The 16,170-nt window shown below is 41.1% G+C and overlaps 1 protein-coding gene across 1 annotated transcript in view; it reads right to left on the bottom strand.

The window, feature by feature from the left end:
• LOC126355632 (cGMP-specific 3',5'-cyclic phosphodiesterase) overlaps positions 1-16,170 on the bottom strand; it is a gene marked incomplete at its 3' end in the record, with an annotated part of 1,336,169 nt that overhangs the window by 41,423 nt on the left and 1,278,576 nt on the right. The window contains exons 19-20 of the mRNA XM_050005998.1: positions 7,290-7,469; positions 6,795-6,948 (exon numbers count right to left, since the gene is read on the bottom strand). Coding sequence (XP_049861955.1) covers positions 6,795-6,948; positions 7,290-7,469 — 334 coding nt within the window. The remainder of the gene's footprint in view (positions 1-6,794; positions 6,949-7,289; positions 7,470-16,170) is intronic.

Raw genomic sequence — 16,170 nt, 5'->3', positions numbered from 1 at the left:
TAGATGTTTTGTGAAGCTATGGTTGGTATACCCTTTGCTTAACAGCTGTACATGTGTGAATGACACACATATTCTAATTACTTTTTGTGACATGAATACTTATACACCCTACATGTATACCATGTAACCAACAATAAAGTGCTTGGCGGAGAGTGCTTTGCACCATCATAAGTGATTAGATCGATTTATTGTGTGTCTGGTACAATTTTTCGCAAGTGATTTTAAACTGTCTTCGCAATGAGCTAGATACTTGTAGTTTCAAACATAGCTCAGAAATCGGTGACAATGCAATATTAATTCGCGTTCTTGGTGGTTGTGCATGTAGTATCACAACGCACTTCTACATCTACATCTATATTGATACTCAGCTATCCACCTTACGGCACGTGGCGGAGTGTATCCCATACCACCACCGGGTCATTACCTTTCCTGTTCAACTTGCAAGTAGAACGACAGAAAAACAACTGTCTGTATGCCTCTGTATAAGCCCTAGTTTCTCGTATCTTTTCTTTTTAGTTCTTACGCGCAATGTGTGTTGGAGGAAACAGCATCGTTCTGCAGTCAGCTTCACACGCCGCTGCTCTAAATTTTATCAATAGTCCTTCTCGAAAAGAACGTCAACTTCCGTCTAGGGAATTCCATTGAGCTCCTGAAACATCTTACTAACACTTTCATGTTGTTCGAACCTACCAGTAACAGATATAGCAGCCTGCCTCTGAATTGCCCCGATGTCTCCCTTTAATCTGACTGGATATGGATCCCAAACACTCGAGTAATACTCAGGAACAGGTTGCACTTGCGACCTATCTGTGGCCTCCTTCAAAGATGAAGCACACGTTCCTAGAGTTCTCCGAATATACCTAAGTTGACCATTCACCTTTCCTACCGCAGTCCTCCCGTGCTCGTTCCATTTCATATCGCCTTGCAACGTTACGATCAGATATTTAAACAAAGTGACTGTGTCAGCCAGGACACTAATAATGCTGTATCCAAATACTACAGGTTTGTTTTTCCTATTCATCCGCATTAATTTCATTTATCTACATTTAGAGCTAGATGCCATTCAACATACCAAATAGGAACGTTGTCTAAGTCATCTTGTACTCTTATACAGTCACTCAACTTCGACACCTTACCGTAACCACAGCATCAGCAGCAAACAACTGCAGACTGCAGCGCATCCTATCCATCAAATCATTTATGCATATAAGGAACAGCACCGGTCTTGTCACACTTCTCTGGGGACTCCTGATAGTACCATTGTCCTTGATGAACACCCGCCGTCAAGGACAACATACTGGATTCTATTATATAAGAAAGTGCTGCGAATACATAGAAAGGAAGATCCCATATCATTTAGCTACAATATAGCAGGTCAGCATCTGGAAGCAGTTAATTCCATAAATTATCTGGGAGTACGCATTAGGAGTGATTTAAAATGGAATGGTCATATAAAGTTGGTCGTCGGTAAAGCAGATGCCAGATTGAGATTCATTGGAAGAATCCTAAGGAAATGCAAACCGAAAACAAAGGAAAGTAGGTTACAGTACGCTTGTTCGCCCAATGCTTGACTACTGCTCAGCGGTGTGGGATCCGTGCCAGATAGGGTTGATAGAAGAGATGGAGCAGATCCAACGGAGAGCAGCGCGCTTCGTTACAGGATCATTTAGTAATCGCGAAAGCGTTACGGAGATGATAGATAAACTCCAGTGGAAGACTCTGTAGGAGAGACGCTCAGTAGCTCGGTACGGGCTTTTGTTAAAGTTTCGAGAACATACCTTCACCGAGGAGTCAAGCATTATATTGCTGCCTCCTACGTATATCTCGCGAAGAGACCATAAGGATAAAATCAGAGAGATTAGAGCCCACACAGAGGCATACTGACAATCTTTCTTCCCACGAACAATACGAGACTGGAATAGAAGGGAGAACCGATAGAGGTACTCAAGGTACCATCCGCCACGCACCGTCGGGTGGCTTGCGGAGTATGGATGTAGATGTAGAAGTCTTTGAACGACTATTCCATACGCTCGTACCATCTTTAACAACCTGCAATGGGTCACAGTGTCAAATGCTTTGCGGATATAGCACGAAGTAAGCTTTATAAAACCATGCTAATTCGAAGAGATAAGCTTCTCGGTGTCAAGAACATTTATGATGTTTGAACTGAGAATATATTCAAGGTTCCTGCAGCAGACCGATGTTAGGAATATCGGTCTGTAATTTTGCGGGTCCGTTTTCTTTCTTTCTTTTTTTTTTTTTTTTTGCCCTTCATATACACAAGACTGACCTGCTCTTTTTTCCAGTCTTTCGGAACTTTGCTCTGGGCGAGAGACTCACGATAAATGCGAGGTAAGTAAGGGGCCGATGCTATAGAGTACTCCTTTTAAAACGAAATTTGGATTCCATCCGGACCTGGTGACTTATCTGATTTCAACTCCTTCAGCTGTTGCTCTATGCCAGGGATACTTATTAGGAAGTCGTCCATACGGGAGTCTGTTCGATGGTCAAATGACGGTAGGTTTGTATGATTCTCCAGCTTGAAAGATTTCTTGAACCTGAAATTCGAAACTTCGGCTTTCGTTTTGGTGTCTTCTACTGCCAAACGAGACTGGTCAACAAGTGAATGGATGGAAACCTTAGACCCACTTGACGATTTTACATAGGACCAGAATTTTCTCGCTTTCTCTGTCAGATCTTTTGCTAAGGTATAACGGTGGTAGTTGTTGTATGATTCGCGCATACATTTTTTCGCAGGTACACGAATGTCTACCATTCGTTGCTTGTCGTCATTTGCGGATTGTCTTTTGAACCGAGAATGCAACAGCCTCTGCTTCCTCAGCATTTTCTGGGTCTCGTTATTAGACCATGGTGGGTGTTTTCCATCCTTTATTCACTTACTAGGCACATAACTCGTCCAGACCACGATTTACAATCTGCTCAAGCTTTGCCCATAATTCCTCTACGTCCATTTTACCGGACCTAAGTGATGTCAATTCACTGTCTAAGAACTGTATATCTGCTCTGTCTAGCGCAGCGAAGGGTCCACTGTGGACAGAAAACAGTGCAAGCAACTACTGTTTAGATAATTATCTAAAAAAATAAGTTGTTATACTACACGTTTATAAGTCGGACTTTAAGGCATAAAAATAATCTCTGATAGTCCCATTTACAGTGGATTCTTAACGCCATACAGGTAGTTCTGAAAATCTGTGATTTTGATTTTTTAATACCTATGAAAATACTTGACAAATTCATAATGAAAAACGTGCGGTGCATGCAGTGGCTTTGGATTTTCTTCTTGCGTATAAATGATCTACTACCACGTATCAAATGGTTCAAATGGCTTTGAGCAGAACGGGACTTAACGTCTGAAATCATCAGCCCATGGACTTAGAACTACTTAAACCTAACTAACCTAAGGACATCACACACAACCATGCCAGAGGCAGGATACGAAACCGCCACCGTACCAGCCGCGTGGTTTCGGACTGAAGCGCCTAGAACCGCTCCGTCACCGCGGCTGGCTTATCAGACTTTCCATTGGGACGTAAACAATGGTTGAATTATTCGAACACTATATGCAAATGGAGCATCTATACTTTTTATTTGCATCTGCGTAAAATATTTATTCTGGATGACAGCTTCCGATTTTCAGGCTACAGTTTACGCCCCGTTAAAACTTTTTTCGGTTCATAAAGGGGTTGGTACAGCGATCAGTATGTGTGATATGAAGAAACAAGCAGTATTGGTTACAGCGTTAAAATTTTTGTTGTTTCCCAATGACGCCTTTCATGTTTATTTTGGCATTTTCCGACTGGCTGGTATTTCGTAGCGGTAGGTATATGGAATAAATGCAGGTAAATGTCACTTGTCAAAGCTTTAAAATCGCTCCGCGGTGTCCTTATTACGTCACACGTCATGTTGGGCAGTGCAGTACAAACCAAACGGGATCACACCTAGAGTAAAACTTTACATCACAAACATGCCAGAAGCGTAGTGTATGTGCAGTGCTTTTACAGCTTTGACAAGGGGCATAGCTTAGTTCCAGTAAGAGGGACGTAGAGGTATTATGGGCAAAGTATAAGCAGATTGTAAATCGTAGCCTGGAGAGTTATGTGCCTAATAAGTGCATAAAGAATGGAAAAAAGCCACCATGGTTTAATAACGAGAGTCCTAAAATGCTGAGGAAGAGGGGCTGTTGCACTCTCGGCTCAGAAGAGATCGCGCAAGGCTTAGCAAAGATTATCACGGTCGCACTAGAACTTCATTTATGTCTCGTAAATGAAGTTATAGCGCGAACTCCAGCATGTGACCAGATAAGATGAAATGCAGATACCAACCAAAAGAATGAAGAACTGCAAGCAATCTCTTATTTACCTGAACAAACGAGACGTGAACTGTTTTATAATCTGCAACTAACACACATCAAAACAAAACTGTATGATTCTAGATCCCACTGAAGATACCTTAAAGTGGAAAAGGCGAAACGCGTCTGGGACAAATAAAATACAGTGCAGCAAGAAAAGGTGGTTTTTGTTCACAAAACAAATATTACTGATGATTGATTTCTTTGTTTAAATGTACAGACATGGAAGGAACCCAAAAAAATGTTTATGTCTGATTTAATTAACTTCATCAAGACAACATATATCGTGAACACGCTCTTCACCATATTTTGCCCCAGACATGTTTTCTGAGGATGGCCAATACATGACCGAAATCATTCACGGTTTAAACCTTGTTACAGCGATTGTCCCTAGAAGAAATGAATAAGAATTGTACAACAAGTGCCAAGAGGCTTCTTTCCTATTTCCAGCAATTCCCTGTCCTTTCTACTGGTAGGAGTCTTCTGTATGCTCGTGCCCTCATCCTTTACTTATAGAACCTTTGGATTTCGTATATTACGACCCCACTTCCTTTTCAGCCATCTTGTGGAGCACCATATTTCAGATTCTTACACTTCCCTCTATTTCTATTTTCTTATGCTAAATGTTTCACTACCATGCACTGCGAAACCAAAAATAGTTATTAGTTTTAAATCATTAGTTTCAGGGACGACTTCCTAAGTGATGTTGCAATGTTTGACACCAACAGAGGCCTCATGTTGAAGTTAGTTTTTTGCCCTGCAAAAACCACTTTATCTCTCCTTTATTGCGTATGTCTTGTTTTTGTCTGGTTTTCTAGACTGGGTTGTTTCACGTTGTATATTCCGTCATTCTGATGGAGCTGACAGCAGTAAGCATAAGGTGGCAACTACTTTGTTGATTTTAATAACAGGTGGTGTTCGTTTTTCCTACTAACGAAGAGAACGCGGCAAATCTCCACCCGATTACCCAGAAACTTCGCTTGGTGAAAGAGCGGTCAAAATAACAAAACATGTGTCTCCGCTTACCCATAGCTACCTGATCGTTGCTGAAAAAACGCCGGTCAAAGTTTTCTAGGTATTTTCGTCGAACTCTATGTGCCTTTTACCGCGCCATGTGTCAGACGAAATGGTGGCTCTGTGGTTAGCGTCCACGCCTTATAATTTTGCACCACGTGTTCATTTATATACTCCAAAAAATGGCTCTGAGCACTAACCTAAGGACATCACACACACCCATGCCCGAGGCAGGATTCGAACCTGCGACCGTAGCGGTCGCTCGGCTCCAGACTGTAGCGCCTAGAACCGCACGGCCACTCCGGCCGGCTTTATGTACCCATGTCTGTAGAAGATTAATGCAGGAATGTTTTTCACTGTACATTGATATCATTTTGTCCTTATTCGTCTACTAATTGTATGTAAGACGAATGAATTAAAAAAAGAGAACATTGTTTTAAATTGTTTTCGCTGAAATTCCTGTAGTGTACCTTGATTCATAATCAGTTGCGAGCGCCAGTTTTCGGAAAAGTGATCTGTTATGCACGGTTTGCCGCGAAATTAGTGCCAACGCGCGTAATATTCACCAATATTAAAGACGTTTCTTTTCCGAGTGGGAATCACACGGAGAAATGTCACTGCTGCAAACCCGCCTTTGTGCGATGCTCGTGGTGTTCTGAATATCTGTGTTTCGAATGTTTCTGCGATCGGTATCACCAGGGGGACTGCACCAAATGATCTAGAAGAATAAACCTATGAATAAAATATACGAATTAATATAAGAATTGATATGAGACTGAAATTTCAGAGTCTAAGAATGTAAAAAGACTGTAACCCCTCAATATACCATACACACAAATATTATATAGTAAATGTATGACTCTTATTATGGATACCAGTTATGATTTTGCAACTAATATAGCGCCATTTTATACCCTAATTTGTAAGAAGTATTCGTGTAGTAACCTTCTACGGATATGGATAGATAAATGAAAACAATAAAAATAAATTTAAAGAAATAAAAACAGTAATCGGATTTCAAACACGGGCAGCAAAATGAAGACGCCGCAACACGAACTATTGCACTACCATTTGGACTTATGATCTCACGCGGTGAAATGTGCATAAAGCACATCGAAAATAGCTCGAAAACTTTTTCTGACGTTTTTCCAGAAACGGTCTGGTATCTATGGATAAGCCGAGACACTTGTTCGCTCATTTTGACTCCTCTTCCATTGAGCGAAGGTCCTGGGAATTCTGGTTATGGCACTTGCCGTGTCCGCTCGTAAGAAGAAGACTTTATAAAAGGAATATATTTTGAAATTGAAATAAACGAGAGGAATATGTTTTGAAATTGTAAGTTCTTTGTTGAAATTTATGACATGAGAGAGCTATAAATTAGTTAGTAATTAAAATGTTACCAAATACTTACACTCCTTTTTGCCTTCACTTTGCCAGTCAAACTCTCCGTTTTCAACCAGTTCCATGAAACTGTTCTTCTTTTTGAAGTACATTGCTAAGTCAGTCGAAATTATGGCGTTTTCGACTGTCTTCATTACATATCGATAGTCCTCAGGTGACAAGGACTGTGAAGACAGAGAAAGAATTTCAGAAATCGGAAGGCCTGAGACACACATCATGTAATGTGGTGAAATGTGATTCTCCTTAAGATTTTGTCACTAATTGATGTGAATCATTTTGTACATATTCAAAAAATTACAAAATCTAGTAGTATACGATAACTTCTATTCTTTGCTTCTACTTTCACCATTTTATGTTCTGTTGTACAGCAAAATATCATAATGCTCATCATACAGCTAATTTTGCTCTCCACTGCATTATGATATTCACATGTCACGGAAATTGTTGTCAAGGTAGACGTCTATAATGTCATTAAGAACATCAGCTCTTTTGGAAATGTTGTTACCTGAAATATGTTGTTGCCCTCGCTGTTGAGAATCATGACGCACTGGTCAAAATGATGGTGCTCCATGGTACTCGTACTGTACAGAATTGCCAGAGGTGACTCAGTCTTCGTTTGAAACGCATTGTTTGTTCCTCTGTGGTCCAAGTCGTGGCACAAACATGCCACCAACAGACCTAATACCTAGGAAAGAGACAAATCGACAGGTTAAATGCTTAAAACAGTTTACACTTTCACGCGCAATAAAATTATACATACACGCACACTTTAATCACTAAATATATTTTTGATTGCGAACTCCAGTTGCGACGTAAATGGGTGATTTATGTGTATTTATAAACGGATAACCCTGCGCTTACTCAGCCGAGCCCTGTCGATGACTGCGTGCCTAACGGCTTCCAGGGGCAACAGAAAATTGATTTTTTGCATTTGATACTCTTAATGACCATATTCAAAAATTTGAAACGTTCAAATGATCTACTCATTAAGAGCTATAATTTTACGTCAAAGGGCTAACTCAGTAAATCAGGTGGCTGTGTCTGGATGCGGCTAATTCACGATGCGGCGATTACGCGGATTTCATTCGTCCAGTGCCTGCCAATGACAGCACGTCCCGACTTCCAACTAACTTTAACATAACTTCAAATATCTTGAAAACTTTCTTCGCCTACTTGCTTAACGGCAAATATTTAACACATTAACTTATTTGTAAAGTAGTTAGAGGTTGGAAAGTGTTTTACACATGGAAGTTAGATTTTTTTAAAGAATAGCGGGGCTATCGGTATTGCTATAATATGGAACCACTCGCTTTATGGTATTGTGACACGATTATCTGCATCAGTAACTAGTTTTGAACCCACTGCAGGCCCATCAGATGAAAGTGTTTCAGGAATATTATCTGGAGCATGTGCAGTTAGACGATGTGATCGTGGTTACTGCACTGCCCAGTGGTATTAATGAAAAATACATTCCGATAATGTACAAAGTTATTAAATAAATGACTGAAGCGATTTCACAGATTTGCGGTAGCTATATTATTTGAAATATTGTCACACGGCATTTCACGCGCATAAAAAAACTCAAAAAGTATTTTTGAAATATTACAAGTGCTCTATTTATGGACCCTAGCAACGCCCTTGCCGCAGTAGATACACCGGTTCCCGTGAGCTCACTGAAGTTAAGCGCTGTTGGGTGTGGCCGGCACTTGGATGGGTGACCATCCAGGCCGCCATGCGCTGTTGCTATTTTTCGGGGTGCACTCAGTCTCGTGATGCCAGCTGAGGAGCTACTCGACCGAATAGTAGCGGCTCCGGTCAAAGGAAACCATAATAACGACCGGGAGTGCGGTGTGCTGACCACACGCCCCTCATTGAGGATCACAAGGTGGTCGGATGGGCCACTTGTGGCCTGAACACGGAGTGCTTTTATTTATGGACCCTGGTATTTCTGCCCTTGCCGAGTCGATAATCAAGTTCTTCCGACATTAGCTGCAGCATGTCGCTATCAGTTTGTTCAAAAGCGCTACTGACGCGAGTTCGCATTTCTTTTAGGTTTGTTGGCAGAGGAGAAGTAACCACTGAATCTTTGACGTAACTCCACACACAAAAACTCGCATGCCATTAGGTCGGGAGAGTGTGCAGGCCATAGCATGAATTGCTGGTCATCAGTCCCAGCACGATCTATCCATCTGTTTCTCAGTTTCTTGTTAAAAATTTCAGGAACGTCGTGGAGCGCCATCCTGTTGGTAGATGAAGTTCTCATTGTCAGTTTCCAGTTGTGGCATGAGCCAATTTTACCATCAAGTCGTGTAACGGTCCCTTCAGAGAAGAAAAAGGGATCGTAAACTTTAAACTGTTAGACTGCACGGAACACATTAACTTTTGGTGAATCTCGAACGTGCTGCACAATAGCGTATGGAGTCTCTCTCACCCAGATTCGCACACTGGGTTAGTTCATTGTGCCATTCACAACAAACGTTCCTTCATCACTGTAGATGACTTTCCCATAAAGTACACACTCTTCGATAAGCTGTTGCAACTCTGCGGAAAATTCAAAACTTCCGACTTTATGATCGGGAATGAGAGCTTGTAGAATTTCAGATAGTAAGGCTTCAGCTTCGGTCATTTTCTTAAGATCTTCCAAACGGTCGGTTCTGGTGTGTTCAGATCTCTTTTTGCTCTGTTGGTCGACTGTAGTTGACAGTTCTGAAGTGTCGTTGCATTGTTACGACAGACTGATGTGAATACATTCCGAGCACAACATAATAATGCATTCTGGGGTCATGTCTTAATCTTGCCTAACTGCTGACTGCTGCTCTCTCGTGGCAGAAATCCGAAGTGCAGCTGCAACAATCCAAAACTTTTTGACTTTTCTGTATGAGTGTTGAGCTTTGTGACAATATGTCAACTAATGTAGTTACAGCGAATTTATGAAATCGGTTCAATCGTTCATAATGATCTTACACACACACACACACACACACACACACACACACACACACACACACACACACACACACAGTTCGTAGCTGAACCAGTGTGGGCAACAACGGTTGTGGTCAATTTTACCAGCACCTTCAGACAACGTTGACTGATTATTAGGCATAGCGTCATGCTTCTCGAAATCTTGTGTAGTTCGGAAGTGTGATCCATGGCCGTCGATAGCCACATGTGAAGAGATGTAGACTCCCCGGGACAAGGTTTTCCGATTTATAACGAATGCTCAGCATTATACACTCTAGGTAACACTTGAGGCAGCCATACGTCTATCAAATTATCAAGACAAAATCTGCCGGATTCTTCGTGAAAGCTATTCCTAAACTCCACGAGTTGGTCCCTTGATAAAGCTGGGAAGCTCAAAATTTGCTACACGTACATCCAAATATGACGCTTTGTGAGAGTGGTGTCGCCCGAGTGGGAAAGTGCTCAGCCTCGCTTCACATTTCCCCCACCACCACGCCACGCTGTCTGAGTGCAAGGAGGGTGAAGAGGGGAAAACAGTGAACGCCCCGCATTCATTTGGCAGTACAGTAGTACTGCATGCGACTTGATTTTATATTTGACATTCCTCAAGAACATAGATCAGAAACAAAACAAGTTTTCGATATTAATTAATTATTTTTGGCATACTGAGGACGTAATATAATTTTTATGTGGTAGAAACTGTCGGCAAGCGGACAGACACAGACAATTTCACAGAGTTTCGTACTCAAGTTGCCACGTAATCGTCACATATTTAGTTTCATAATCGAAAAAAGGTCTTTCACACAAATACATCGGTCGATATATTGTAGCACTTTTGCAGCCTCGTTATGGAGACTTGGAAAATCTATCTGAGAAAATCAATGTAGGCGTTCTGGACAGTTTTAATGCAAAAAGATTTGTAAATAACACTAGAATTATCTTGCAGTTCAAACAAATTTGCACATGCACAGGAGCACTTTGAAGTGAAACGGAAAACGGTCTCATAAACAAATGTAAGATTGACAGTACCCTTAAAACCTTTATAAAATGAACTTTGTAATTGTTGCAAGGTCACAATGAATTCCTCAGACCCCGCGCTTTCTTGAACGGCAGTGAACTCAGGGAACCGGTTTGTCTTTGTCAGAATGTGTCCCATCTAGAACGCGATTACTTTTTAAATGCCTCCCCATCAAGTCAGAAGGAAGTTAGTCACCTTGCTATGTCTTACTGTAGTCTGAGTGAAGTCAAGTCCACTTAAAATGAGATGTCTCCGATCTATTCCGAATGTTCTAATTTTCGTTCCTGCTCTTCATTTTCCTTCATAAGTTCAACAATAGTAAGATTCAAATCGAAAAATCGTCTCAGGCAAGCTCGTAGCCTTAACCTACGCATTTTGCTTTAATACAGAGTGATTCACTAGATATTCAAATATTTTAATATGTTATTCTACAAGCAAAACTAAAGAAAATAGTTCATATAGGCATAGTTCCGCAAATTTTTAGTTACGGAGTTTCGGCTAATAAAAGATTTTGCCTGAAATTTAGCAAGTTCGCTAATGTGAAGCCATCTCAAAGTGTACTAGGTTAAAGTAAGGAACGGATTCCATTTATTTTCTTATTATTGGTCTGGTGAATCTAATAAAACATGTCCCAGACGTTTATTTGTAGAAGTTTTCCAGAACATCCCGAGAATGCAATGAATGCAGTAGACGAAATTAAGAACAACCCTGTGAAACAGAAAGGAGCAACAAAATCTGTTCATACACGTACAGCTAAATGCAGTGAACTCGTTGGAGACATTTCTGAACATTTATTGGAAAGTAATGTGAAATTTTGTGTACACTGTTCATCTTCCTGAACACTGAGCTATGTTTTTCTGGTTTAACACGAATACATATGTGCTATGGTATTAATAAAAGCAGATTATCTGACTCGTTCATACACCTTCAGTTAACGTTATTACCATCATTTTTCCAAAATTAAATTCTCTACAACTTTTGGTGAAAACTTTGTGCTGTTGTCTGGAATTAAAAAAAAAAATTGGGACAACTAATTAATAAATTAAAAATGTGACGAAATTACGTCCTTGTTTCTGTGGGTGTCCTGGGAAACTGCTGCAGATATACGTCTGGGTCGTGTTTTATTAGATTCAGAAGACCAAGAGCAACAAAATAAATAGAAATCGTGCTTTATTTTAACCTCGTACAATTCTGAGATGGCTTCATGTTAGCGAAGATGCTAAATTTCAGGCAAAATCTTTTATTAGCCATAGCTCAGAAACTAAACATTTGCGGACCTATGTTTGTATGACCTTTTTTCTTTAGTTTTACTTGTAGAATAACATATTAAAATATTTACATATCTTTGTGAATCTCCCTGTATATTAAGTCTCCACACTCTTCATTCAATACCACTGAAAATTGTTGCAACTAAAAACGGAATAATTGGTGCTACTTAAGAAATTATGCTATTCGTACCACCAATTTCTTCACGTGCTCCATGCATGCAAATTTATCGCAAAATGCTTTTTGATGTACAGAACGATGAATCCCGCCTGTTGAGCGTTGTAAGGTTTTGCTCTTTCACTGTCATCTAAAAGGTTAAATTCTTTCTGCGTGCTACTATAATATGGTTTCGTAGCAAATAAGTTAAACCCTTCCCTTATGCCAACCGAGAATTCTCATCCCTCTCTTCTGTCATTCCCATACATTTTAAAGGATTGTGACGACATATCGCTAGACTGCCTCTTTTTGCACAAGCAGCCACTGGACCTGTGAACATCCTTCATACCACAAATAAACAGCGAAGGTAAACAGCGCTGACTCCAAGATTCTGCCGAACTCAGAGAGCTGTGCCGACCGCAAAACGTCGGAACGCAGTGCTAAATGAAATGTGGCTCGTATTCCGGAAACTTCCGAGAAAGACTGAGCAAAGCCGAGTGGCAGGCTGGACCTCGGTCCACACGTGGCCCGCACGTGTGGCACGTGTGAAGTTTGTCTCGCCGTGGCCGGTGCTGCTTTAGAGGCTAACATACATTTCAGAGAACGCAAAGTTACATTTTACACCGTCATACCGCAACATTTTCAATTGATCCGTAGTACAGACTGAAATCGAATGGCCGTAATGCCCTGTGAAGGTTCTGCTTATTTTACCTGACCAATATGTAATCGGGGCGTCTAACAACCAATACTGATTATGGTTGATCATAGAATGAAGGCTTTCACGGCAGATGTCATCACTTAACAAGTCCGGTCTCAGATGCCTTGGTCCAAATTAAAACTCTCCCCTGATGTTTCGCCTTCCACTGCGGAATGCATTCTCCGAGAAAAATGGGCAAACTGCAACGGGAGCGCGAGTGAGCGCCGTATATATAAGCCATCCAGAGGGCACCGCTGTCAATAACGTAACGTCGGCTGTGCTATGATCTCTGATATTGCCAACTTTCTCAAATGAAATTAATCCATTGTCACGCTGTTGCTGCAATGTTGACATCCATATCTTATCCAGCTTAATGCATTTATCTTTTCTATTAAAATTACAGCAATGTTTGGCGATCTCAATGGCCTCTCTGTACATTCGCGCATAATAATGCGACGTCTTTGCTATGACGGTCGTCTCACTAAACTTTATTTCGTGATCACCTTCCTGGAACACATGTTCCGCTACAGCCAATTTATCAATATGTCCGAGGCGGCAGCTCCTTTTATGTTCACTCAGAACACCACCCAAGACAGAAAAGAGGGGTGATTAATACATATATAGACAGAGCGCACAAAATACGTGAACCAGCTCACTTAGATGATGAGATGCAACACCTTAGAGCGACCTTAAAGAAGAATGGATATTCCAACAGAGAGACAGATCGTGCATTGCGCCCTAGACTGACGACCAGGACGGAAGAGGATCGACACCAACCCAAGGGGAAAGTGTTCTTACCATTCATCAGTAAGGTCAATGATCGCAATGGAAAAATTTTAGCAAGTACGATGTGGAAACTATTTTCAGACCCACCACGGAAATAAAAAAATGTTTAAGATCCGTAAAACTTAAACGGCGTCCTCTAGCTACACCAGGTGTCTATAAAATTCCGTGCAGTTGTGGAAAGATCTATACAGGCACAACAAAAAGAAGCGTCCACACCCGCCTGGGTGAACATGAAAAGAACTGCCGCCTCGGACATACTGATAAATCGGCTGTAGCGGAACATGTGTTTCAGGAAGGCGATCATGAAATAAAGTTTAGTGAGACGACCGTCATAGCAAAGACGTCGCATTATTATGCGCGAATGTACAGAGAGGCCATTGAGATCGCCAAACATTGCAATAATTTTAATAGAAAAGATGAATGCATTAAGCTGGATAAGATATGAATGTCAACACTGCAGCAACAGCGTGACAATGGATTAATTTCATTTGAGAAAGTTGGCAGTATCAGAGATCATAGCACAGCCGACGTCACGTGATTGACAGCGGCGCCCTCTGGATGGCTTATATATACGGCGCTCACTCGCACTCTCCTTGCAGTTCGCCCATTCCACAGTCGAAGGCGAAACGTCAGTGGAGAGTTTTATGTGTGGACCACGGCATCTCAGCCCGGAAGTGTTAAGTCTGATCATAGCTGTCTGCCCACCGTCTCGTCTGCTTTCAGCCATCGATTTTGAGAGCTCCGCTTTGCATTGCAATTAGGACCTGTTTCATCAGCTGTAGATGGTTCAAATGGCTCTGAGCACTATGTGACGTAATATCTGAGGTCATCAGTCCCCTATAACTTAGAACTATTTAAACCTAACTAACCTAAGGACATCACACACATCCATGCCCGAGGCAGGATTCGAACCTGCGACTGTAGCGATCGCGCGGTTCCAGACTGTAGCGCCTAGAACCGCTCGGCCACTCTGGCCGGCTCACTAGTTGGTTAACTCCGGTAGTTTGTTATTGTGTATTTACCGAGTTTAATAACTTCGGCCTATCCGATATAACTATTACAGTTGGGAACTGCTTATATTGGATCCATTGTGTGAAAATATTATAGGGCATGCGAATCAAATGCTGCGTATTTTGGGGAGAACACATGGAAAGTGCAACAAATTCACCAAAGAAACAGATTACACTGCTCTTGTTCACTCCTTACATACTAATTGCTGTACGATATGGGGTCATTAGTGGATTGGATCAGCAAAAGAAAAGAAAGAAAAACAAAGAAGGGTCGCTGATTTTATGTTATCACAAAAAAGAAGAGAAAGTTTTAGGGTATGATAAGCTAACTAACCTAAGGACAGCACACAACGCCCAGTCATCACGAGGCAGAGAAATAATTTAGTGGATTTCTGTGAAGTGCCTGAATGCCTTTTCCTTAGACCCTACACACCCGATGGAAAAAAAAATTAATGCATTCAGGCACTTCACATAAAATTACTAGTTGTCTGTAGAGAACGGAGATACTATCGAAAACAGTGCTGCCAAAGCAGAGTTACTAAACACAGCTTTTCGAAATGCCTTCACAAAAGAAGACGAAGTATATATTCCAGAATTCGAATCGAGAACAGCTGCCAACATGAGTAACGTAGAAGTAAATATCCTCAAAGAGGTGAAACAACTTAAATCATTTAATGAAAGCAAGTCTTCTGTTCCGGGCTGTATACTAAATAGGTTTCTTTCGGAGTATGCTGCTGCGTTAGCTCCATACTTAACAATCAGCCGTTCGCTCGACGAAAGATCCGTACCCAAAGACTGGAAAGTTTCACAGGTCACACCAATATTCAAGAAAGGTAGTAGGAGTAATCCACTAAATTACAGGCCCATTTCGTTAACGGGAAGCAGTGGTTGGGAAGGGAGTGAGACAGGGTTGTAGCCTCTCCCCGATGTTATTCAATCTGTATATTGAGCGAGCAGTTAAAGAAACAAAAGAAACATTCGGAGTAGGTATAAAAATACAGGAGAAAATAGAAACGTTGAGGTTCGCCGATGACATTGTAATTCTGTTAGAGACAACAAAGGACTTGGAAGAGCAGTTGAAAGGAATGGATAGCGTCTTGAAAGAAGGATATAAGATGCACATCAACAAAAGCCAAACGAGGATAATGGATTCTAGAAGAATTAAGTCGGGTGATGCTGAGGGAATTAGATTAGGAAATGAGACACTTTAAGTAGTAAAGGAGCAAAATAACTGATGATGGTCAAAGTAGAGAGGATATAAAATGTAGACTGGCAATGGCAAGGAAAGCGTTTCTGAAGAAGAGAAGTTTGTTAATATCGAGTATAGATTTAAGTGTCAGGAAGTCGTTTCTGAAACTATTTGTATGGAGTGTCGCCATGTATGGGAGTGAAACATGGACGATAAATAGTTTAGACAAGAAGAGAATAGAAGCTTTCGAAATGAGGTGCTACAGAAGAATGCTGAAGATTAGATGGGTAGATCACATAA

Source organism: Schistocerca gregaria, chromosome 3 (assembly GCF_023897955.1).
Source record: "Schistocerca gregaria isolate iqSchGreg1 chromosome 3, iqSchGreg1.2, whole genome shotgun sequence".
Classification (NCBI taxonomy): Eukaryota; Metazoa; Arthropoda; class Insecta; order Orthoptera; family Acrididae; genus Schistocerca; species Schistocerca gregaria.
The sequence above is the reverse complement of the archived record's forward strand: the minus strand, read 5'-3'. Positions and strand labels throughout refer to the sequence as shown.